The sequence below is a fragment of the Chaetodon trifascialis genome, chromosome 8 (genome assembly GCF_039877785.1).
Source record: "Chaetodon trifascialis isolate fChaTrf1 chromosome 8, fChaTrf1.hap1, whole genome shotgun sequence".
Taxonomy (NCBI): Eukaryota; Metazoa; Chordata; class Actinopteri; order Chaetodontiformes; family Chaetodontidae; genus Chaetodon; species Chaetodon trifascialis.
The window spans coordinates 5,763,518-5,790,159 of NC_092063.1; the positions used below are offsets into that span (position 1 = coordinate 5,763,518).

At 45.5% G+C, this 26,642-nt stretch overlaps 1 protein-coding gene across 1 annotated transcript; it reads left to right on the top strand.

The window, feature by feature from the left end:
• Positions 1–3,749: 3,749 nt before the first annotated feature.
• On the top strand, positions 3,750–25,217 carry nol4la (nucleolar protein 4-like a). The gene is made up of 11 exons (XM_070968217.1): positions 3,750–4,671; positions 13,630–13,785; positions 15,928–16,039; positions 17,823–17,932; positions 20,812–20,953; positions 21,756–22,048; positions 22,197–22,382; positions 22,943–23,131; positions 23,228–23,347; positions 23,492–23,681; positions 24,335–25,217. Exons 1-11 carry the CDS (start codon positions 4,330–4,332, stop codon positions 24,550–24,552), a joined length of 2,058 nt encoding a protein of 685 aa, XP_070824318.1. The 5' UTR covers positions 3,750–4,329; the 3' UTR covers positions 24,553–25,217.
• The last annotated feature ends 1,425 nt before the right edge of the window (positions 25,218–26,642 follow it).

Below are 26,642 nucleotides of genomic sequence, written 5' to 3' on the forward strand. Positions count from 1 at the left end.
CTTTACAGCGAGATCTGCAGACACCCTCTTTGTGAGCAGAGTAAACACCCCTGAGGGAAAACTCTTGAGTGTGTCTGGCTCACTGATGTTATCAGCGGTGGAAATTAAAGTACATTTACTCAAGTATTGTACTTAAGTACAGTTGTGCTGCACTTTATATGAGTATTTACATGTTCTGCAACTTTATACTTCAAAATATGATTCATTATTTGTGATTTCACCACCCAAAAGTTGCAAAATGCTGTTTACATGTTAATAGATTCACATAATACATTTTATTTTTATACTATTTTATACTACAATTAGGCCCAATAAACAAGGAGGAACAATAAGATAAAATAAGATAAAACTTTATTAATCCCACGCCGGCAGAAAAATACATAACACAGTAAAAATATGTAATATAAAAATAGAAGTAAAATCTTCTATAGCTAGTGACATATTACTAAAAATACTTGAAAATATATAAAACAGATGTAGAGTTAAAGGGAGCATCTTTAATAACAGGATCTGCGTAATAATACAGTAAAATAATATACTGTATGTACAATGATGTAATGCTCTCGTTCAACAGTTCATTTTGCACAATGAGTACTTTTACTTTTAAAGGTGATTCTGAATGCAGGACCTTTATTCGTAACAATATTTTTACTCACTGTTTAAAGGAGTACTGCAGAAATTTTGTATTGTATTCCATAAAGTGTTAAAAACAACCAGAGCTTTAGCAAATTCAAGAAGCTTCTGCATTGGACCTGTTAATACAACAGGATGCCATAGTTACTGAATTCATCCAAAATTGATCCAGAATTAAAAAGTGAGCGATGCGCTTTGCAGAGTTTTAAACTCCGTGATTGGATGTTTCTTGCTGAAATGCACCTTGGGAGGCGTAGTCTCTTGCATGAAATTAAACTTCACAACTATGAGCTCAGACTTTAAAAGCTGCCTCCTGAGCCACAGAAAACATTACACAACAGTCATATCATGACTGGTAAGATCAGCGGACTGCCCCTTTAAGGAAGGAGTCTGAATGCTCCTTCCACCACTGGATACCATGAAGTTCATCAGTGCTGTGGAGACGACGCTGAGCAGGGAGGCTCATGTCAGTTAATCCAGAGGTTAGTGGAGTGCAGGTCAGGGTGTAAGCAGAAGGCCGTGAGGCTGCTGCCAGTTTTTAAGTGAAGAGTTTTATTTTTGAATCTCAGCCCTCGCTGTGGCCCTCCAGGACAGCAGTCGTCCACCTCGTGGTGAAAGCGAAGCGCTCGGTGGGGGACTGTGAGCGTAATTACAGCAGTTTTGCATCATTAGGAGTGAGGAGGCGTGACCCTGCCTACAGGTCTGACAGCTGAACCACACGGATGGTGGCGCTGAGAGATGATCCCTGCTCAGAGGACGAGAGGCAGCGGCGTATTACAAGAGAGAAATCCTGTTTAGTCCTGTTCAGCGTGTGTGTGTGTTCGTCCAGAGGTGCAGTTAAGCAGTAAAATGATGTAAAAACAAGGCCTGCATTCAAAGTGTGCATCAAAATATTACAAGCTGAATGTAAAACCTCAAAAGTTAAAGTCTTTGTGTGTGTTTTATGACTATACGATATTACTAGATTATCATTACTGATGCATTAATGTGTAAACAGCCTTTTAAAGCTGAAGCTCAGTGGTTCCCAAACTGGGGGCCAGGATTCCTCAAGGGGTCACAGGATAAATGTGAGGGTTCATCAGATGATCACATGAAAAAAATCTGACATTTCGTTCTGTTTTATTGCTTTTCTCTCATGTATACTTATTTCTTGTGAAATACTGGATACTTTCACCTCTTCTGGCGTCTAAATGTCCTTCAAATGTGACAAAGCCAGGAGGGAGAAACCACTGGGTTTGGATCTTTATAGCACTAACAGGATGCTGTCTTAACTTCACTAACGGGTTGTGTTGAACCAGTGTTTGCATTGTTATAGCTAAAATATGGTTATTCTGATCTGGTGTAAAACACAACAAGCTCAAGCTTTACCTCGCCAAATTTATTCTTTATTGTACAAAATAGAGTGCGTGTGAGTTTCAAACCTGCAAAGGAAACATGTCATTAGCAATCAGTTACAAATAGTGAGTTTAAAAAGAGCGACAGTAGATTATAACAGTCATAGTTTAAGGTAAATAAGTCAACAGCGATTTAAGACAAAACAGTAAAAACAACACGTGGTCTTAGTTTGCTTCCTACACATGGGTAAGTTCCCCCAGTGTTGCGCTGCTGCTTCGCCCAAATAGTTTGACCCAGTGTGACCAAACTAAGTTCATGAGGAGTCCCAGTTGACCATAGATTCATTTTAATTTCATGTCATTTGACCATTTTCACAGGCCAAACAGTTTGGGAGCCTCTGCTGTAGGTGGTGCAGATAAAGCTAATTTGAAGCAATTTAACTGATTGGGTTGGTAGTTTCATAAAAGTGTAGTGGAGTACAAGTATAAGTAGCATAAAACGTCAGTATTCATGTTAAGTACACTGAGTACACTACATACTTCACTGAGTAAATGCACTTAGTTACTTTCCACCACTGGTTTTCTCAAGTAATCCACGTGGAAAAGAAACATTTTTTTATCAATAACAACAGATGTCGAAAACCTTTCGAAACAAGCCCAGACGTTTCCTCCCCTGGGGGTGGATGGAGGCCCTGGAGCTCATCCTGCATGCAGGCCAGTCCTGAGAGAAGACCCAGCAGGAGACCAAATGATGAAATGAAACGAAATACCTCGCAAAGGCCTCGGCCATTCACCGCACACGCAGACGCACATGCACACGTGCGCTCAGTTTTTCTTTACCCGACGAGCGTTGAGCTGTTCGTCGGGGTGGGGCTTTTTTGTCCAGCATGCCGTTGTCTGAGTCAGGATGGAGAGATGAGGACGGGGCATCCCACTCACCCTCTGCACGGCCGGAGACACTGCTGCGCTGCTGTCATGGCAACAGCAGCAGTCACCACCGCCAGCATGGGCCTATAATGCACAGGCCAGGAGGAGTCACACACACACACACACACACACACACACACACACACACACACACACACACACAAAATGAGAGCACGACACCGCACAGGCAGAAAACTACACGTAAGACACAAACATAAATCCTAGATATTTGCAGTTTTTCCTTCGCTTGTCTCCACATGTGAGTGGAAATTAAATTAAAATGCTTTATTTCAATAATTATTTTTTTTATTTAAATTTTTAATGGGACTGATGTGGCGACGTTGAGACTTTAAATCAACTCAAGAGAAACTTCTTCTCTCAAATCTCTGGCTGTGAACTCTTTGTTAAACTATTTTTTTTTTTTTATTTACAGAGTACATTACAGTCGCATCACCAAAGCACAAAAACCGCAGCTGTGTGTCACAATAACTCGGCCTGGATAAACTGCTACATGAGGAGGTTTTTGTTTGTCTCATGGCTGCAACTATTTTACCCGCATTTTATTTATGTAGACATCACCGGACGCGTATATCTGCAGGAAGTGTCTCCTATTTAAAGCGTTATCAGTGTTTCAGTGTTTTCTCGCATCTTGTTCAGACAGTACCATATAATTCTGCCCCCACCCTCTCTCACCTTCCACGTCTCCAAATCGGACATTTTCTCTCTGCGTCTGGGCAACATAACGCGACTTGTAAACCGCAGGCTTTGCTGCAAATTAAGCCAGTTGCGAGTGCATTGCAGATGTGAGAGTGTTTTTCACGGGATAGAAAGAGCTCCTCGGTGCAAGCGCGAATCACATTCAAACAGGTGTGAGGAGCAGTGACAATCCCAGGTGGCGCATGTTGATCGGATATGCGGCCATATAGGAGCACATCGTGAGCATCTTTGCGCTTCTCTTCAGGGTTGAGCAACCCGCATCCGAAAATAGTGTTGTCTGTTAGAAAGTAGGTCGATAGGAACTGAGAGCGACGTGTGTTTCCACGCTTTTTGTCTGTCTTCTTTGTTGTTTAGCGAGGACTGTGTTTTTTTTCCCAGCCTACCCTTTAGTGAAGAGCCTTTTACGCACAGGTGGGAGATACCCGCTCAGCGTAGCTGCTGTAGGACAGCCCCCCTCTCTGCTCCTCGGCGGATGATGTGAGGAAGTGACATTTTTCACCGCTGCGGTTCGGGACAGCACTGCTCCTCTGCAAACAGGTGTGCTACTGTCCGGGCCACTTTTGCTGGGAAACCACAGGGAGGTAGCGTCCCAAAACCTGAACCAAGCCTCCTGGACGCGGGACAGCGGGGACCACAGGAGGAGGATCAGCCCGTGCAAGTCTTTTCTTTATTAGCCTGGGCTGTTTGAACGGGTTCAGACAGAGGGAGAGAGGGAGCGATGGCAACGAAAAAGGCGTGCGTGGATGCGCCCAAAAGGAGCCGGAGTCCGGTCGTGTTGGAGGCGGAGATGTTCAGTGAATTTCAGGACTGGTGTCTCCGGACTTATGGAGACTCCGGTAAAACAAAGACCGTCACCCGGCGAAAATATAACAAAATCATGCAGACACTGTTGCAGAACGACGAGTCGGATGGCGTTTATATCGACAACAGCCACATCAACGCCAAATTCAAATTTTGGGTGAAGTCTAAAGGATTTCAGGTCGGGACCAACGTTTTGGGAGAGCACAACAAGAAAGGAGCTCCAGGGAAACCCGTCCTATATGTCCCGGTCAAGTCAACGGTAAAGTGTGTGATTGTGTGCGTGCGCGCGCGCGCGCGTGTGTGTGCGCGCGCGCCTGTGTATGTGTGTGCGTGTGACAGAGAGAGAACGTGCGTGTACACGCGCACGAGATGTCCCGTTGCCGCCTATAAGTTGTCATTATTTCAGGCTGCACACATGCATCTGTCACATGAATAAAACGACTACTTGTAATGTTTCGTCGTCCCGGCTCGCCCTCGCCTCCTCATGAAGCTTCACTTTGTCCACATCCCAACCAGAGCAGCCCTACTCTCATCCCTTGCTGCCATAGCAACGCCGGTGCCTCCTGGCAATCGCAATTGTACAGGTTGGCTATCACGCTCAGCCATCTCGCCAGTGAGGTTGAAGTCCTGTCAGCGGCACGCTGCCGGGCGCAAAGCACGAGATAATTGACTATTGACAACATTTAGTTTGAACCGTGCTGTTCGGGTCTCGTGTCGCCCGATATGGTGATGCTGTGCGCGCGCGCGCGGATGCAACGGCATGTTCGTGGGTCGGGTATGTCAGGGCACTCCGGTGTGCTCCTTGGGGGACTAGAGGGTATTAACGCCAACTTAGAAGATGTCAGATTCACCTTCCCGCTGTGTGGTTGGCTCAGCAGGTTTGATTGTCAGCGATTCATCCCAGACACGCGCACTCACTGTCCCATCTAAGCCGAGCAACACGGACTGTGTCCGTGCGTCGGCAGGGCTGGTTTATCTTCCTTTCACAGAGCAAATATGGGCTTCAGAAATACTCAAATATCAGTCTTTTTCATGGAAATGTGATTGCGTGGCAGCCAGTCTGAGCCTCGGTGTTTGTACCCCACTTTTCATTGTCCTGGGAGGGATGCGGATCGGCTCGCAGGCACTCGTTGCTCTGGCAACACCTGTATAGTCCAGGATAGCCTGCCTCTGCCGCATTTTATTGTGTGCGTTCCGACATTAAAGCCTGTAACCCCGTTTAAGAAAGCCTTCGCAAGAGAAACATCTGAAAACGTATTTCTGCATCTGATGGAGGGTGGCAGCTGTGCGTAATTGGTGACCACGTGAGGGGCTGTGGCGGAAACAAAAGGGTCTGCGCGGGACTGATAGCGACGTACGCCCACAGTTAGTGCTCAGACTTGACTTGTAGTGTCTTTGGATGATGGGCTGTGATGGAAGTCAGGTCACCGCAGGTCCCGCCGCACGGCACTGAGGCTGCAGGTGTATTAAGTGTTAAACCACTCGTTCTTTTTTGACGGATTGCCAAGATGAACATGCACACGGTGAACTGTCAGTGGCTCTCCTTATGGGCGCGTGCGTCGGTGCACGCGCACCCATGTATCTGTATGGTGTTTGGGCCTGCTGTGCCAGCAAGGAGACAACCACCATTTTAAATAAGCGCCTTCAGGGAGTAGTCCCCCCCCCCCCGCCCTGCTGGGACAGAGTCTCTCTGGACCTCAAAGAGCAGAAACACATTTTCTGTTAACAAACTAGAGGAGATATTGGCACAGATTAGAGAGTGAGTCCTTTGATTTTGGTTGAATAGCACTGATCCCTCCACAGGTGTTGTACCTGTGTGAATGCACAATTTAGATTTAGGCCAACTGCTTTTACAAAACTCCTCTAATCTCCACTCAATATTATGTTTCCCTCTGGGCAAGAGGGCAGGTGTGAGCTGTCTCTGCAGGTGCAGATGGTGTCTGAAATGTGTTGTTGCTTAGCTTCTGTCCGTGGCTCTTGTCAATACTTGCTGAGGTGCGTTCTGATATGTCCTCTGTGTATCAATGCAACAATCTCCAGGTCAGCCTGATTTCTCTGTGAGGCGCCTTTAACAACGCCTGGCCTGAAATAATCCTCCGAGGTCTGGTTAAACCATGGGAGAGCCTGCAAAAGGCGAAGTCTCACTGAAAAAGTGTAGCTCACTGTTTATTGGAGGGGAGTGCGCACGCTTTGGAGCTGGTATCATAAGGCAGGGGGAAACCTCCCCCTGACTCTGCTGCACTTGGGAAATTTAAACAACAAACAAAACATCATCCAACACAAGCTGCTTCTAATGATGAGTCAGAAGCTACAAATCAACCAGTTCGCATGCATGTGACTATTAGAAAGCATGATTTTTGATTCAGCGTTCGTGGGCTTTATAAATAGGCTGTCGTGGGCCCTTGGAAAAGTGACACACACGCACACACACACACACACGAGCAGACGTACAAACACGCACACACAATGGTCACTGCCTCCTCATACGGCTGCAGGCCCGGGGGCGTGTCTCTGGAGCTCCAGCACTGGAAGCCCCGCTGCAGCTGCTCCCAGGGTGTGCCAAGTTTCTGTATGGGGGCAGGCAAGGGGCTAAATGACGGGAGGCTGGGTGGGGGTAGGGATGGATGGTGGCTGATGCGCAGACAGAGAAGGTCTCTTCTATGTGTCAGCGAAGCATACAAGGCGGCTTCAGTGTGTGACGGGACAGAAAGGCAGGGCACAGTAGCACAGACTCAGTGCAGATGCCTTCTTTTCAAGCTGGACGCAGAATTATTTCCTCTCTGTGCTCTCTGGCCGTCCCCGTCCTCCAGCCCACGTCGTCTCGTCCTGCTTCTGCACAACTCGGAGCCCTCGCAGTGCTCAGAGAATCCAGCAGCCCTCAGTGTGGAGATGCAACCTCGTTTAGCTCTCATTATGTCCTGATTAGAGGACGCTACAGAGGAGGAGGGGGACAGGACCAGAAACAGACACAGAGATGCACCACAGAATTGCACTCTGTGCGAGCACAAGACTTTCCTGAGACGAAGGGAGTCAGAGGGCAGCGTGTTTGAAGAGAAACGCTTAAACGCCCTGTGCATTTCCTCTCGGCTGACATGAGCATTGTACTGAAAAATTTGAAGTACTGCGAGCTGTTGCTTTTTGTTGCCATGCCAACTGAAATCTGTAAATATCTCTGTTCATCTCTCACAACTAGGTTTTGGTGGACATGCTCTCACGCACACACACACACACACACACACACACACACACACACACACACACACACACACACACGCACACACACTCGTATATATACCTGTAACAGTTTAGAAACACTTGACACGATGCTGTAAAGTTGAATCGTGCTGGCTGGAGGTGAGGCCATAATCAACATCGGCTCGTGTCAAGCTTTATATTCTAACATGTATAATTAGACCAAAGCCTTTATTTACAATCAATCAGACCAAAAATCCTAAAGCGGAAACGGTTGACCAGTTGATCAGCAGAACATTAACTGGCAGGCTGCAGCTAACAGCTAATTTTCATGAAAATGTCCATCACACGAAGCTCAGGTTGATGTTTTGTTGTGTCCAAAGTCATTCAGTGAAGTCACAGAAGACAAAGACCAGAAAATATTCAAAAATGTAGCATTTAAAACAACAAAAGACTGAAAACAGTTCATCATTAATCAGCACAGGTGCAGATTATTCTTTGGCGAGCAACTAAGCGGTTGGTTGACTGATCGTTTCTGCTCTATTTGTAACTATTTTGATAATCAAATAATCATTTCAGACATTTTTTCAAGCAACAATACCAACATTTTCTCAATCCAGCTTCTCAAATGTGAGGATTTGCTGCTTTTCTTTGTCTTGTACGAGAGCAAGATGGACATCCCTCCGTTTTGATTAGATAAAATAAGAAATCTGGAGATGCCGCCTCTGGCTCCAAGAAGTTATAATGGGTATTTTTCAGTATATTCTGACATTTTATCAACAGAAAGAAAGATTCATAGAGTGATTAAGAATAATCAGCACTGATGAAAATGATGGTTAGCCTGAAAGTGACAGGACAGCATCAAATTAAGCAGGACTACCACAGAAAAATGTCCTCAGAATACAGGATTTAATCATGCTGTTAATTTACAAAATAAAGGTCTGCAAACCAGAAACCTATTCATAATCTGTGCCTTGGAAAATGGGCCCTAAATGTTTGTCCCTCACCGTCAGCCGGGAAAGAGGAACATCATCATTATTATCTGATTAATTAGTCCACGTTTCCCCTGAGAGCTCCTCTTTTGTGGAGGGGCCACAGAGTCAAAAGAATACTGGCCCTATTATTCAACAGCATTTGCATTAATGCCATTTTTGCATAGAGGATCTCCAGTGCTTTTGTCCGGTGTGTGGTTTTTTTTTTTGCTTCAGCCCTCTCTGGCAGTGCTTATTAGGGCCAACACATGGGCTCACGCTCATGGGTTCAAATGCTCGCCACCCCAAACAAGAAGCACCTCATTCGTCATCAGTCCCAGATGGGCTAGAGCGGGATTTACCTGTGCATGCGTGTTGGTGATTGACTTTTCCATCAAGTGGCTTAAAGGTGGAGATGTTTCTGTTCGAGGCTTCTTTGTTAAGCGAGAGTCAAACTGGGATTCACAAAGAAATTAGTTTATGTCAATATGTGTTCATTTACGTCGTTACCGTGTGACTGTGGGCGATGAAATCCATCCATCCCTGCACGTATGTGGCAGTTTTGTGTGTGCATGTGTGCTCGTACAAAGAGGGGGTCGCTGATCGCATGCTCTGTGTTTCCTCCCTTCAGCACCCTCTCTGTTGCCATGGAGAGACCGTTCTTTGCTTTCCCATAGGAGGAGAAATTAACACCATTTTTAACTGGCCCGGGGGCCTCCCCCCTGTGTGGGAGATAGTCTGAGTTCTGCTCCACACACACACACACACACACACAGAAAAAGAGAGAGAGAGTCTGTAAGACGGCAATAATCTTCCTACCACACCGCTACTGTCATTTTTAATACCTTTGCAAGGCCAACGTTTAACGAACTGGGACAGTGTGATAATAGCCTGGAAATGGTGGAATGGACTCTGGGATGTGATGATGTATGTGCGAGTCATTTACATACCATTTTTAGCCAGTGACTGGAACGTCAACAGTGCCAGTCTGCAGGGCCGGTGGGACCGTCTGTGTCTCTGGCTCGGTGGGATATTGGGGATGTCACACACTCTATCAAATAATGTTCATCATGGGAGCAGCCGAGAGAGAAACACACACACACACACACACGGACGTCGGACAGAGGGGTAGAGCTCAGTGCACCTAATGTGGATTTAATGACAAGGGCTTTATAATTGAGGCAGAGAGGAGAGAGGAGGAGGACGGAGGAAAGAAAGAGAAGGAGACGGGATTTATGAAAAAAAGATTTGTAGAGGTTAATAGTCTGTTTTATTACACTTTTTTCTGTTGTATTTACTTTTATCTTGCACCATGTTCCCCTTGGAGCGCGCGCACACACACACACACACACACACACACACACTCAGAGTTTAAGGGTTGCCTAAACCTTATCCTAAATCCAAGTATTCACACCACAATTTAATGATTTGCTTCATGCAGACTTGTGTTTTGTCCCTGCAGTGTGAGTGTGTAAACAGATTTATGTCCCCACAACATGAGCAATACACATCCACACGCGCGCGCGCACACACAGGCACACACACACACACACACACACACACAAGCTCAAGAAACAAGGATTGTTCCATTTACGTGTCCATTAGCCAGTTGATAGATTTACAGAGGGGAGACGGGGCTTTAAAAGATGACCTGTTGTCACATCTGCAGTGAGATAATCTGAGTCATGAGTACTGTTGACACAGCCATCTTTACTCGCTACTTGCTGGGTGCACACACATACACACACACACACACACAGAAAGTACCTGAGCACACATCCCTGCTGCCACAACTTAAGCTCCTTATTGTGCAGCCACCTTACAAAATAAAACACCACCTTGCGCGTGTGCTGCACCTTGACTTTTCAAGTTAAGTGCAAAGCTAAATGGAGATTTTTGCATGTGTTTATCTGTTCACCCGTGGAGCTAATTTCTTGTGTGATGCATCTCCTCTTTCTTTGCCGGCCTGTCTTTGTGATCCAGCTGCTTCCTGTGAACCCCCTCCACCCTCCCTCCACCTCCTCCTCCTCCTCCTGACCTGCCTGTGTGCAGGACTGCTCCTCTCTCCCCTCAGCGACTCTCTGCTACAGTGTGTGTGTGTGTGACTGCCAGCGGGGGTGGGGGCAGCCGACTCAACCCCTCCAGTCTCCTAGCAACAGAGCGGTTTGGTGCGGGACAGGGAGAGCGCGCAGGGGATGGGGGCTGGTTGTACAGTGGCTGGGGGAGAGCAAAGTCCTCCAGGATTAGAAAGATGGAGGGAAGGAGAAGAGGAGGAGAAGGAGGGCGAGAGTTTTGCAGTGTTGTTGGCGATTAGGGATGCTGACATGCCTCCTTTGCTCTTTAAAACGGCGCGCTGCTGATGAGACCAAATATCTACAGCGCTGTTTAACAGCTGTTCTCCTCTGAGATGCTTCAGCTACAAGGTCCGCCCGGTAGACATGTGCTGCACTTAAACACACATGGCACGCACTAATACACACACTCAAAGCGTGTTGTGTTCAGAGGTGAATGTTTAACTCCCTGTTGACTCGTGTTTGGAAACTAAGGGGCTTATCGGTGCAGAGGAGCCCGAGAAGGCCTTCAGGTCGCAGGACTGTGTGGTGGCTGGTGGAGGAAATGCTCTCCTGCCTGCAAGTTGTTACTTGAGGAGAAGAAGCACGTAAAAGTAGAGTTAGAGTAACTGATCAGGACAATTTTTATGATCAGAGTCGTTTCCAAACAAAAACACTAAACTATCTTTAGCTCCAGCTTCATGCACGTGGAGATTTGCTGTTTTCCTATCATGGCAAACTGATCACCTTTGGGTTTGGGACTGTTGTTGTATGTTTATGGGTATTTTTCTAACATTGATGGAGAAAATAATCAATAATGAAAATAACAGTTGCAGCCCTTCACAGAAGCATTGCAGGTACTGGTCTTAGATGGAGACTTCAGCACTGTTAGTCAACCTTACCACCGGGTCCAACACTAGCGTGCTGCCATATTATGTATGTGTGTGTTTTCCTGCTGGCTTTCAGGTCAGAGAACGTGTCCCCAGCATAATATCCGGAGTGCATGTTGGATAGTTTTTTGGGGTAGAATTCAGTGGAGGATGCAGCCGCGGTGTGGGTGCACTGCACACCCCACAGTTGTATGAGATTATCTAAATCCAGCGTGAATGGACCTGACACCATTGTCCCAAGCAGCAGCGGCGGCAGCGGCGGCGGCGGCGGCGGTGATGTCACTGGGGGAATGATGATGATACCTCCAAGTGCGATAGATTACAGCTGTGATGATGAGGTGGAGGAGCGCTATTATTTCATTTATTATCATTACATTTAGCCCATGCTGACAGGGGAGAGTGGCTCGAGAGAGAGAGAGAGAGAGAGAGAGGGAGAGAGGGCCGGATTAAAACAAACCCGCTCTGTGAGCTGGTTTTAGTTGCCATGGCAACGATCATTACCTCGCACTTGGGAGAGCAGGAGCAAGGAGAGAGAAGAGGAGGCGGGGGGAGGGGGGGTAGAAAGAAAGGAAGAAAGAGAGCAAGACGGGACGGAGGTAGGGGATGAAGCCACGGAGGCAGGAGTGAGGGAAAAGGAGAAAATGAAATGTCAGATCCCAGGAAGTGTGCAGAAATGTCAAGGAGGGGAGGAAGGAAAAGTGTGATTCCTCAATGCCAGGGGGAGAACTTTTTGAACTCGGGACCCTCCTCTCACTCAAACAAGAAAAGATCACTCCCCACCCAGAACCCAATCTCCACAAAATGTCAGAGCTTGTCTCATATCTGCGTGGACGAGGTGGACTCACGGAAGTAAAAAAGCTAATTAAGGGCAGGTGCTACAGGTGAAAACATGGCTCCTCGTGCATCGTTCAGTTTTGGGCCTGTTTTCTTTAACAACACATCTTCTTTCAGACCAGCAGATGACTGTAAACATCATTCGAGTGTTTATTTTAGTTTAGATTTCTGTTGCATATGCCAAACTTTCCAGATTTATTCACATCACTGTTTTGAAGGTTTGTTCACATATCATTCACATCCTTTTTTATACAACGTTTCTTTCTAAAAACAAGGCAAAAATTAATTTTTTGGGGCTGTTTTAACAGTATTTCCTGATCTATGGAGTGATTAAAAGAGATGTTCAATATCCCCTCTGCAAAAAACAACAAAACGAAGCAGGAATTTTAAATATGGCTTCATCCAGTGTTCAGGTTTCTGTTCTGGAAGTTGATGCTAATTAGTGCATAATTAATGGGCAATGCCTTATTTTTGTATTTAAACATAAAATTTCAGAAAAATTATCACACAGAAAATAATTACTGTAGGTAATGGGGGAGGCTTCATGGTGACATAGCTATTAGATTGCATTTCTAACCTGTGGTGTCTTACCTTAAATACCCAAATCCATTTAGTTTTCACATTGTTATGGTTGCTCAGGCACTTTAAAGTATCAGCAGGTGCAGAAATAAAAAGATAAGATCTGGTGAAAAAATGCAAAGTGTGGTAGGGAGGGATTGAGGGGATGACAGAGTTAACTTGCAGGAAAAAAATGGAGGCAGAATGGAGAGGAAGCCCCATGTGGTGCTGCGGATGGAGGCCGTTGTCCTGGCGATCCCACTTGTATGGCTGGTCACGTGACCCTTTGCCCAGCACACCTGCCCGGGAGAAATCAGTGGCAGTTTCTATGGCGACAGGGTCAGCAGCACGGGCGCCAGAGGTGGTGGGAGGAGGGACTGTTGGTCCTGTACAGAGTGTGTGGTGTTATTTTTAAACATGGCAGCGATGAGGCGAAGGCCAGGCCGAGACTTCTCCACCTGAGAGAGGAGTGTAAAGACAGAATGATGGAGGAGAGCTGGACGGAGAGAGGGGTGTTGTTTTGAGTTTCATTTCCAGTCAGGACACCTTGTGCATGACCGTCTGCAAGCACATGACCCGTGACTCATGTGCCTTGGATGCAGGAAACTCCATTTGCAGCTATAATATCAGAGATCTTCCACTGCAGATGATACACACATGTCATCTCTGCAAGCCTGAGGCCGGACATCAAACCAAACTCCGGTCTCTGTCTGTGTTTCAGTGTTCAGATGGGAGTTCGGCCCAAGACAACTCCTCCCTGAAGCGCGTAGCTGTGGTGGAAGACTTCTTTGACATCATCTATGCCATGCATGTGGAGATGGGCGCCGACCCTGGCAGAGCACCCAAGCATGCAGGCCAGAAGAAGACCTACAAAGCGGTGAGTAAATCCAGCCATCAGTGTGCCTTTATACCAATGAACATTACCCTTTTGCCTCTGCAGTTTCATCCATATCTTTTCATCCACCTTTGCCAGGGCTGTTGCTAGTGGTGCATAACAAAACATGGCGTATAAATAAAATGGAAATGTTTTCTGCACACACAGAAAACCATTTTCTTTGTCTGACTTACAAGGTCTTTATCAGAAAAAACATCCATGTGAACAATAAACAGGCCGTACTGTATAAAAGAGTCTGCAGCCACGCTAACAGCTCTGTGAGGCTTTTCTTAGGATAGAGATGCTTTGAGCTAAATGCTAATGTCAGCATGCTAGCATGCAATAATGCTGATGTTCACAAAGTGTAATGTTTACAATGTTAACCATCTTAGTTTAGCATGTTAGCATGCTAACATTTGCTGATTAGCTCTAAATATGGCAGGCACAAAGCTAAGGCTGATGGGAAAACTGTTAGTTTTATCAGTATTAGTCATAAACTAAAGCACCGGACAAACTAAAACTTTGATCTGATGTTTTGCTAAAGTTGAGTCGAGTTATTGCTATTATTTCTAAGGGGAACATGAAAGTGTCATAATAGCTGCTAGCAGCTAAAAGTGACAGCCCCATCTGCAATTATGGGATCACATGATAACACATATTATCCCCAGATAATTTATCTTCAGCTTTCCTCTTAATAAAAGACATTGTGACCAACAGAAGCCCATACAGGACATACATGAGCACATTTTTGCCAGTGCCGGTTGGTTTACCACTTTGGTCCAGACTGAAATATCTCAACAACACCTTCATTGTTTGAACTTTTGTACAGATGTTCATGGTCCCCAGAGGATTGGTGATCCTCTGAATTTAGCTTCTCAGTTTCACCACCAGTACTTCGATATAGCAGAGTCTGCTTCTTGTTGCGTGGATGTTTGCCAGACATTGACCTTTTTGAAACTGTGCAGACAACTTCTTCTCCTTTGTGTGAATAGAGAGTTAAGGAAACCACAGCGGGATTATTTTATTTGGAAAAGCGAGGGTCTAAAGTGAGGTCAGGATTCTTTTCAAGGAGCCAAAACGTCCAAGCTTCCCTGACTAAAGGCATGTTTAACACCCAGAAACCACCAACATGGTTTTTCTGTGAAAGACAATAGGCTGTACTCCTTAGCTCTGACAACATAATATATCATTTTTAGCATCAGGAGTTACCAAGGGAACCAATGAGCACCTTTACCAGGAAAACAAAGTAGTTGTGGATGCTTCTGGAACAAAGGAGTTTACACTGCAAACTGAGGTGTGGTCTCGGGCCGGGTGTGGTGTCCTGACAAAACGAGTAGCTTTGTATACAGCTTTCATGTAGTATTGGAGGGGGGGTCTAGCAGGACTTTGGTACCCCCCCCCCCCCCCCCCCAGGATTGAAAAAAAAAATAAATCATAGAGCCAATTCCTCTTGCCCTGTAGAGAGGTCCTGTCATGTCTCATAGAGTGTACCCTTTTGAGGAGGCAGCATCACTGGGGCAGGGCATAATATGGAACTGTCACTGTGGCCTTCTGGGAGGTGCACGCTCCTCTGGGTGGCCTTTCCCTCTCAGCTGCCTCAAGGGGCCAGGAGGGGTGGGGGCAAAGGGGATGGGGAGCTGTGGCAGTGGTGATGGTGGTGGGCCGGTGGGGGTGGGCACCCCTGCTGCCTCTCCATGGTCACGTGAAGGTCGCATTTTACAGGGAAACGCCAGAGGGGGGTGAGGAGGGGAGGGTGGCATAGCAGTGGAGACAAACAGAGGAGGAAAGCTGAGCATGAGAGAGAGGTGGAGATGCGAGTCGGCTGCACCTGAGAGAGCAGGAGGAGAAACGGAAAAAAAATGACCAACACCGCTTGTGTTTTTGGGTATCAAAGCAGAAAAATGCACAGGGCTGCAGCTGGAATTAGGCCATCTGAAGGCATGAGAGATCGCCCAGAGGGAGGATTCCTTCTCATGCCACATCGAGATAACACATAATCACTGACCCCAAACTTTCACACATGCACAGTACAAAAAAAAAAAAAAAACACCTGCACACATTTTGTGCTCAGCCACAGCCTGAGCCATATCCACTGCAATTTTTTTTGCCATAACCCAGTCTCCTCTGCTCACTCCCCCGGCACAGATAGCAGAGACCTACGCCTTCCTGCCCAGAGAGGCGGTGACTCGGTTCCTAATGAGCTGTGGAGAGTGCCAGAAGAGGATGCACATCAACCCCAGCACCGCAGAGTTCAAAGGTAAAGGCACACGTCTGACCTGTGGATGGCTCGCTAATTCTGGAGACATCATTAACTCATTTACTATTTTTGAGATTAACCTTTAAGAGCGGATCGTTTTCAGATCCTTTCACATACTCACATGGAAAATGCTTAATTGCTATGTAGCAATGCATGCTGAGATGCTATAAATCAATCTTCTACTACAGCAGCCAGATTGTTGTGGGATAATTTCATCATTACATTCATAGACATTTTCATTTGTTTTGTCACATGAGGTAGAGGCGTTCAGTTTTTTGGTTGACGTCTGAATGGCAGACACGCTAAGTTCTCGTCTGTCCTGTCAGACACTAAATACGAGCTGATATGATCTTAGGTGTGTGTACTTTGAAGAGTTTGTGAATCGAACCCTCATTAATAAAACACGTTGTATATATCCATCACCAACATGATGTAACAAAGACTCAAGAGGACCACATCTCTGGGATTGTGTGAACCCACTAAAAAGACCAGAATCCCTCTAGTGGCCGGTGTGGAGACTGCAGACAGCTCTCAGCACATTGTTTGATTTCAGGTGTTACATACAGTCAAAGCTGCTGCTTGCATTTCAGTCTTTGGCTGGATATTGCAGCAATTGTTGCTTTCCATAATGAATTTGTCTGTATGATTAGCTTACAGGCCGTGCAGGATTTGTTTACGGAGGGGTTCAGTGAGAAAATTAATTATGTTGGTGCTGTATTTTTACGCGCACTGTCCAGTTTGATTACTAATCTTAACACGTAGTTAGTCTAGAGCAGAGGTTATCAAACTGTGAGCCTGCCGGTGCTCTACAAACCAGAGAAAATTAATTATTACTATTTGGTCTGCAATTTGCATAAAACATGGCTCCTTCTCAGAGTGATATCACAGTCAAACCTGAAACCACTGACGTGATACACGTTTTTTGATTCAGTGTGACTCACACTTTCTCATGGAAATTATTTTTTCTGATGCACTTTGTGAATAAATGTCCATCTAGAAATAGAATAGAGTAAAAAAAATAAAATAAAATATATGTATATATTTGAGTTTTCTTCAGTAATAAAGCAATCCAGCAATAGTTGTTTGTACAATAACGGGTACATTTCAAACAGGAGCTAGTAATAGCTAATTCAGCATACTTTTAATGCCCCCAATTAAAAATACTGGGGTGAGGGGCAGCACAGGTGTCTCGATTCTTCTGAGGGGGCCTTAACAACTTCACAAATACAGCTATAAATCACTATAGAATGTGATCTGATCCAGTATAAATGACAATTACAACATTGCATACTTATATTATTAAAATTATTATAATTATTTAATATTTTACCCCCTGTACAATATTATATTTATATTTTCGTTCATCCTTGGACAAATGATCACAGTTAATTTAAGAAATCAAATCTCTGTTTACTGAATAATTCCAAAGGGTTTTAGTCGTCTGGTCTGCAGTGGTGAAAGAAGTATTCAAATGCCAAGTATAAGTCCTACAGTTATAATACAACTTAAGTAAAAGTATTAACAACACAGCTGACTGACAATATCAGAAGTAAAAATATTCATTTTGCAGAACGGCTCCTGTCAGTTATATTAATATTATTCAAATACTCAAGTCAAGTATCTCATAATTGTACTAAATCATTTGAATAAATATAGATAAAATAGACGTGATTCACTGACGATGAACTAAACTTGATTCATCTGCTTGCATAATCGTCATTCAGTGTTTGTGTTTCAGACATGTCTTTTGTAATCGGTGTGTGTTTTTTGCTTTCTTTGTCAGAGAATGACAGACCAACCTCACTGGTCCCGGACCTCATCGACTACAACATGCCTCTCACTGCCACCTACCTGAAACAAATGAAACTGCAGTGCATGACTGCCACAGAGAGGGTGAGTACCCCTCAGTGCTGGAGGGGCCGTGAATGTTTGTGAAGTGCGGATGAATTGATTAGAAAGTCAGCCGCTGTTAAGATCTCCTTTCACCATAATCGTATTTGCATTGGCTGCACAGATCCCCTGCTTATTTTCTTCTTCGTCTCATTGAGGCTGCAGGGAGTAGAGGAAAAGACATCCGTCCTCTTTACTTTTAATTCAGTCTTAAAGAATCAGCGTGCTCCTCGTGCTCGGGGGAGGAGCTCAGTGTGAAACGAGGAGGATTAGTGAATCTTCTGTGCAGGCTGACGTCATGCGTGTGACCACTCCCATGTTTGGCTGTGACAGAAACACTCACAAACCACTGTCACTAAAGTGCAGGGAGCGGTACTTGATGATGATAATGTCGACCTCACTCACGCATAATTAGGATTATCCGGAACAATGACCCAGACTGTGATTTGCGGGTGAGTACAAATTAACAAATGCTCAGGCTGTTGGTCGCATCTGTGTGCAGACTGAGAATGAGCAGGCCGATAATTTAATAATTAACCATCACTGAGGGTTATTCCAGTGTTGCAGGAGACTTGTCGTAATTTGTTCCATATCTCTGCGGCGCTGGTTTAGAGAGCGGCTCAAAGCAGCAGGTTTGCTCTGTTGACAAAAGCAGAAAATTTGTGAATGTGTGTGAAGTCTGTTGTCACGTCTCAGCTGTTTGCATGTGGCTCTGCAGAAGTTTTTGTTTGGTGGTAAAGAAGCAAACAATGTACATTCTGTTCAGAAAAGGGGAGATTAAAAAACATTCCTCAGATCTGTTTTCCATCCTTTGTACCAAACTTTCTCACTGTCATATACCTCAGTGTGGCCATTTAGATGCAGGCCTAGTTATTAAAACACCACTGAAACAGGCTGTGACCGACGATTGCTGGTCCTTGTAATATTAAAAACCAGTGAAAAATGGCAAACAAAGCCCAAAGCATCTCCAGGTTGCTTGTTTTGTGCTGCATATTAGTCCAAAACCAGAAGGTATTCAGTTTACTATCACATATGAGACAAATCATCATAAGTGAGGAGCTCAAAACACTGAATGTTTGGCATTTTTGCTTGAAAATGACCCAAACAGTTCAAACACTATCACAATAGTTTTTTCTCTGTAAACTTTATTGAGTGATGCATCTGGTCTCAGTTTTAAAAGTAAGACCCTTATTTTATCAATACGTTCCTAAAACATAGACATTAATGATGCTACATTTCCAGCTACTTGGAAACTGTAATTAGAGACTTTTTCCTCCTCTGTCTGTCTCCGTCTTTAATGCTCACTTGGTACCTAATGGAGCTGTCACTGAGCATTTTGGCCCCCCTCTAAACCCCTTACAGAGGGACGGATGCATATTCCCAAGAGTTTCGGCCTATCTGTGTGCTCGTGCAGGGGAATGATGAGATGACGAGATGTATTTCTGCTCTGTTTCCGTCACACGGTGGTAGTTGTGCCCCCTTCTGCCAGCTGACACATGACGGCGTGTACGCAGGGCAAAGAGAAGTCACCCTTCATGTCTGCGTGCAGTAAACTGGCCCGTGTCGCTCTGTGAAGTTCAGCACGGGTCTGAAATGTGTTCATGGCTGTTCAGCAGATGGTAGAATTTCTGCAGTTTGAAGCTCAGCCTTCGGATAGTTTGTGAGATTATTCCGCCCTCCTTTGCTAATCCTTACCCCCATGGTTTACTCATACTTCTGTTACGCTACAACAAGCATCTTTAGGGTCTCTACGTAACAGAGTTAAAAATAGCAGCGCTCCAAGAAACACATTACTTAACAGGGAGGCTCCTGCGTTTGCTATTATTTTCTGCTGCTACAATCCAGCATGTTTTATTAAGAGTGAAATCAAGAGAATGGCCATTACAAGGTAGGTTCGCATTTGTTTCAAGTCATAAATTGTACATTGAAAGCTTTATCGGTTGCTGTTCCTGCTCTTCAGACTGACTGAAGAAATTCCATCCTAAAGCGTTTTCAGTGTAAGCGATAGGAGACAAAATCCTTCTTGTTTGCAATTAAAGTTCAGCAGAATCTGCAACCTTGAATCTAAAGAGTTGGGAATTCAAACTGTGTTTACCAGCAGCTGTTCTACGATGTTTCTGAGCCCATGTAGTAATATTCTTCATCCAGTCATGTGTTCACAAAGTGGTGAACCTCGCTCCATCCTCGCTTGTGAACGACTGAGCCTCTCCAGGATGCTCCTTTCACACCCAATCATGATACTATCACCTTTAACCAGTGAACCTGTTTACCTGTGGAATGATCCAAACAGGTGTGTTTGTTGCTCCTGTCCGGACGTGTTTGAAACGTGTTGCTGCATCAAATTCAGAACAAGCAGATATTTACAAAAATCAGTGAAGCTGATGAGGGCAAACATGTGAGAGACCCAACTTGCTTGGAATCAGGGTTGCACGATGACGACAAGGAAACACTTTCTGTGGAAGCACAAAGAGGAAGTTTTATGCTAAAACGCTGGAAGTTACCTCCTTGATCTACATCAAACTGCTGAGGCTTCATTCACTTGAGCTGAATTTTAAAATGCGTCACACAGAACAGACTGTTGGGTTTGTGCTCCATCACTTACACTGACAGAACTTTAATGGGGGAATCCTTTGTTGACAGCCACCAGTACTACATAAAGACACGTCAGTATTGTTTTAAGATAAACTTCAAAAAGTCTGAACCTGAGATGACAGACGACTTGATGATACTCTTTTCTCGTCTTATCGTTGGCTGAATGGGGAACTTGGGGTTGCCGTTAAACATGTGAGGATCTCTCTCCTGACACTCAGTCCACCCCCTCTACCGATTCAGGTTTCGTTCTGGGTCTCACGGTCTCTGTCTCTCCCCTTGTCTCCCTTCAGGATGACAGTTCGGTTAGCAGCGAGGACATGAACAGCGCTGAGCCCACATGGGTCGCAGCTGAGCAGCCCCCAGTGCCTGAGCCCAGCCCACCGAACGGAGAGAGAGTCAGCAACCCCACAGCCACCGTTAAAGAAGAGGACGGTAAGACGTCGCTAACAGCCGTCTCGTACCAGAAGATGTTATAGTTTGATGTGGTTTTTTTAGTCCGATTCAGTTTTATTTACATCTGGAATCTGAAGGTAAAGTCGCTGTACAGGAGGCGTGCAGATTGGTGTTACGCAGGAAACAGCTTGCCTCGTTCTTAGTGGACTAATCCAAATAAATCCACTCTTACAGGGGGTGGGACACCACTGCAGCCCCAATCCATTGTGCACCCCTCTCTCTCAGGGTACAGGGCTTAGAGAAGTAGGACAAAGGCCGATATTAACCTTCACAGATTAGGAACCACGATAGAAAAGACGGGAAATAGGGCACATCACTGAAAGGGAGAATTACTCTGTTCCAGTGAACATACTGTAGGTGAGCACAGAACACGTGTAGAAAGCATCAGAGGGAAATCAGCACACGGCCATAAACTGGGTTAAAGAGCTGTAATGTGCACACACCAGGAAGTGAAGGCTCCCTTCCCCCACAGTCCCTCCTCATCCTCATTTCTTTCCCTCTTTGCTGTTAAAACTCTTAAGATTTCCCACGTCTGCCCTAACTTTTATTTATCTTGACAGTTGACCCCAATACCCACTTCCTTAACAGTTTCACTAAGCACAACATGAGGCAGGAAGTCCCATCCCCCTGTAGTTACACACCCACCGTGTTGTTACCCAAGACAGAAATAGTTCCTGTAGTAGTAAACAAACCACATTCACGCTAAATGATGACAAACATCCACACAGCTCATCTCTGTATGCGCGTCTTCGCCCCGTCCTCTTGTTCTTCTGCTCTTCAGATGATGACTCCTCGGAGAGCGGCAGCGCCAACGGGCTGCCAGCCCTGACCTCTCCGGAGGTGCTGGCCACGGGTGGGAACCCCCCAGATGGTGGGGCCCCATACGGGGAGGTGACAGAGAACGGGCTGAGCGCTCCCCTGGACTTCAGCACCACCTCGCCCTCGTCCTCCTCAGAGGATCAGCAGCCGGTCAATCTGAGCGACAGACTGCTGCCTGCAGGGAGCTCGCCGCCAAATTCTTACCCTGCAGACCCCAACAGGAAGTACCCCATCAAAACAGAGTACGCCAACAAGGTAAGGAGCTTTATTTGACTTGTCAGATTTGTGCTTCATCTTTCTCCTGTCAAACCAGCTTTGTCTTCCTCAAAGAACGGTTATAAAAAGCAGCTTATGTCTGTGCAACCTTTAAAAATTGTGTTTTTGTGTGTTTCTGTGTTTTTAGTCCCCTCCTTACAGCTCAGGAAGCTATGACTCTGTGAAAACTGAACTGAGCATGAGCGCAGAGGACTTGACCTCTGGTCGGGCACAGATAATTGACGACGACGACGACGATCACGACGACCACGATGACAGTGACAAGATCAATGACGCCGAGGGTATGGACCCTGAGAGACTCAAAGCCTTCAATGTAAGTAGCCTGTCAGGCTGTTTAATTAAATTCATATAAATAGAATACAGTGCAGTGCTGTTCTTATCTGTGGCTATGCAGTGGTGATGGATATCAGCCAGCACTGTTAAATTAAATTATCAGTATTGTTGTTATGTGGAGATATTGTTCTTAGAAATATTGAAGATGAGGAAAGTTCTCATATCCTAACCCAAAATAGGAATTACCCTACAGGCCCTACTTATTCTATGAAACCCACCATCTATATGCATCCAATAGAAACGCAGAGAGGTGTAGAGGTGCAAAAATGCGAATGCGAGTGAATAAGCAAACACTCGAAATATTGTCCTGAATATGAGCAATGATTCCATTTCCATCGCTCCTGTTTTCATCACCTCCCCCTCCCTCTTTATCCTCTCCTCTTCCACCCTGCCTCGAATGCTCCCCCATCCCCTGCCTTCCCTCTCCTCTCTTTTGTTTTCCACTCTCACACCCCTCTCCCCCTCCACCCTACACCCCCACTCCATTTTTCTGCTCTACATCCCCTCTCTCCCCTCCCCCCCTCTCCCCGTCTCTGTCAGATGTTTGTGCGTCTGTTCGTGGACGAGAATCTGGACCGCATGGTGCCCATCTCCAAACAGCCCAAGGAGAAGATCCAGGCCATCATCGAGTCCTGTAGCCGCCAGTTCCCAGAGTTCCAGGAGCGCTCCCGCAAGCGCATCCGCACCTACCTCAAATCCTGCCGCCGCATGAAAAAAGGCGGTTTTGAGGTAAAAAGTGCTGTCTGTGTGAATCAAATAGACAATCGTTGAATCTCAAAAAATGCAGCCTTTCACGTTGATGATGTGTAAAAATCTGGTTTCCAGATACGACCGACACCTCCTCACCTCACCTCTGCCATGGCTGAGAACATCCTCGCTGCTGCCTGCGACAGCGAAACCCGAAATGCTGCCAAGAGGATGCGGCTCGATGTGTACCAAGCGACGGTAAATGTCTCGGCAGTTGGTGTTTGTGAAATTGCTCAGCAGGGGTTCGGGAATGTGTTAGGACTGCCACGCTTCACTGACACCAAACCGTGTGACACACACTGGAATGTTCTGCCCAAACTGAGAACATTTCTTTCTTCATAGGACGAACCCGCCTCTGTTGACAAGCCCAACTCGAGGGACCCGGCCTCTGTGGCCCCGTCAGGGTTCTCCATCTCCAGCGCAGCTTTTGCCCAAGACCAGCTCTACACCAATGGAGGCCTCAACTACAGCCTGCGGGGATATGGGTCCATCGGCAGCAACCAGCAGAACTCTGGTGTTGCACAAACCAACGGTGAGGAGCTTCTGTCAGTCCAGCTCCTCATAGACCCCCATAATAAAAAGCCCAATTTTACAGCACAAATAAATATGAATTCATTTTTATTTAACTCGCTTGTTTAAATTATATTTAAGCTTGAAATTGTGCGTAATTATAGGCATGTTAGCTTTGAGTGACAGCTAGCAGCAAGGTTTCAGCAACCAGGTTTTGCCCATTTTTGGATTAGCTGGGGGTTTGGTGGAATCAGGCGCTGCTAAGATGGTGACGGCCGGAGCCACTGTCACTGAGCTGATCAGCAAAAGTTAGCATACTCGCATACATATCGCTAAGTTAGCATGTCGCCAGTAAAGTTAGCGTGTAGCTCAAGGCATTGCTTTGTCCTAGTAAAGACTAACAGAGCTAGAGAAGACTGAAAATACAACGAGGGGGGTTTTTTTCTGCCATTTTTTCTAGAATGAATTGATAAATCAGCATGTAGGAGTGTCCTTTCTTCACTATAGTGAGCTCCTCTTTAATGCTTCTCTGAAACAGTAGTTCTGCTAGTTCCAGAATATTTAGTCACGATAGTCATAATAAAAAGATTTCTCAGGGATGCTTCCTGACCCTGATGTGTCTCCTGTATTGTCTGTATTGTCTGTTTTTCTTTAACACCACCATTGTTTCCGCAGGTCCCACAGATCTGAGTATGAAGTCAGTCGGCCCAAACTCCTCCTCCTCCAGCTCCAACAGTCACGGTCAGGGAGGCGGTGGCGGTGGAGCTTCGGCTCAGCTCAGCCCTCCGGAGGTCACAGCGGTGAGGCAGCTCATCGCAGGATACCGGGAGTCCGCCGCCTTCCTGCTCCGCTCAGCAGACGAGCTGGAAAACCTGATCCTGCAGCAGAACTGAGTCCCAGCCGAGCCGTGGCGAGACCTTCTCCCAGCCTGTCCATCTCTGTCGCTCTCAGTCACACACATTCGGGCAGACTTGCATACAAAGACACAAACACACACGAGTGATACTGCAGCGCACAGTGGGTCCTGTAGGTATGCTACCTTTGCTTATTCCCACATGTTTATGTATTTGGACAGGCCAGAACATATCACAGGCTGAAAAATGTTGATTTATGCATTTGGTTCACTTTGACCTTAGTGCCCTGTTATCTGTAGCCATTCATCCCATTCAGTTCATTTTACCACTTCAACCTCCATTCGTCTCAGGAAGTGATGATCTATGTGAAAAAAATGATCTGCATTGGTACACAGGGGAGTACCAGAGGCGTTAACTTTAAATTAGCTGTGAACATAATGCCACATTGGCTCATTTGTGCACGTTTGGACAAATTAATGGTTAAATAGCAGTGATTTAGCATCATTACCTTGTTTCCATCTTTACACAGATGTAAAATATGCTGTACAGTGGCATGATCTGATTGGGTCGGCTGAGCCGAGTCTAAGCGGTGACTCTCTCCAAATTCACTTCTGCGTTGCTTTCTCCATAGATGAATCGCTGCTAAATCCACTGACCTGTTAACCTCAACAGCTACTGAAGGACGCGCTGACGTGCATACACGCAAAAACAAAACAAAAAAAGTAGAGAAGAAAAACAGTGTTCACCTGGAAATTCTGCCAGATCCGTCAAGTCTTGTGGTCAAAACTATACCTCGGTCCTGCTCTGTCGGAGTGGTTTCCAGATTCTTAGGCATGTGGTTACTAAGAGACAAAGACTCATTACCCAACGTGACTTCGTTTTCAGTTATTTTATCATGAATATCACGGGCAACTTCTCATTAATTAACAAGGAAGGAGGCTTTTAAGAAGCATGGGTATGCAAATTGAGGTCACAGACACCTGTCAGGGAAAAAAGGAGATTAATATATTGTTTAGACTCTCGGTTTTATAACCAGTGCTACTGGAAAAGTGGAAAAAGGTGCAATATTGAAGATAATCAGTAATGGTGTGCTTACTGAAACGACTCTGTCAGACTTGCTGAAGCGTTTTAAGGCAAGATGGGGGAGTACTTTACCACAATCTCCTCCTGCTGTAACTGTCAAGCTGTAAAAAAGAAATGATATCCCATGCAGCATTGTAGCCAATTTCAATGTTGTTGTTTGTTGTGAATACTGATCTTTATCGCTAACCTCATAACTGAGGCACTTTTCATGTATTGGGATCATCCATAGTGATAAAAGGAAATGAGACCTGGCAGCGAAATGAGACTTAATGTTGCACGTCTTTTTTTACTTTTAAGTGATTTTGGGGTCATTTTGTGAAGGAATTGTTCTGTGAGTGTTTTTTAAGTTAAAACGGGCACATCGAGCTCGCACGCATCCATGACTGACAGTCAGATGAATGCAGCGGTTTCACCCTCACATCCATGTGGCTTTACTGGATGCGGTGTGAGTGTATGAGTGTGCGTGTGTGTGTGTGTGGGCTGCTCAGACAAAAGAAACTCCGTCCGTCTGTATTGTCCCCTCTGACCTCAGCTGTCAATCCCTCATCGCCACTCATCGATGTCACGTCTGAAAACACACTGTTTGAAAAGAAGCAAGAGACAATCTTTGAAAAAGATGTAATCGCATCACAGTTTACTCTCCCAGCTTTCTGCTATGGTGTGCATGCGTGTGCGCGCGTGTGTGCGTGTGCGTGTGTGTGTGTGTGGTCTGAGGACACACAAGAGTACTCAAAGCAGATCTAGAGCACAGTCTCACAACAGACACTTTTAATGGTGAGTCACTCAGCACAAAAACACTCGTGTTAGTGTGTGTGTGTATGCGGTGTTTTTTATTTTGTTGATGTAAGTGTTGCTGTTGACAGTATGTTGATTTTCTGTTGGTGTATAAGTGGAGTGACCCAGTTTGTACAACATCAACCTGTGAAGATTTAATTCAGTCGGCTGAAACATTCCAAACAAGGACAATGACTCTTCAAGCAGCCCGAAGTGGCTCGCACCTTATTGATTTGTCAAAGTTTAGAGAGATATATTTCTGTATTTATCAC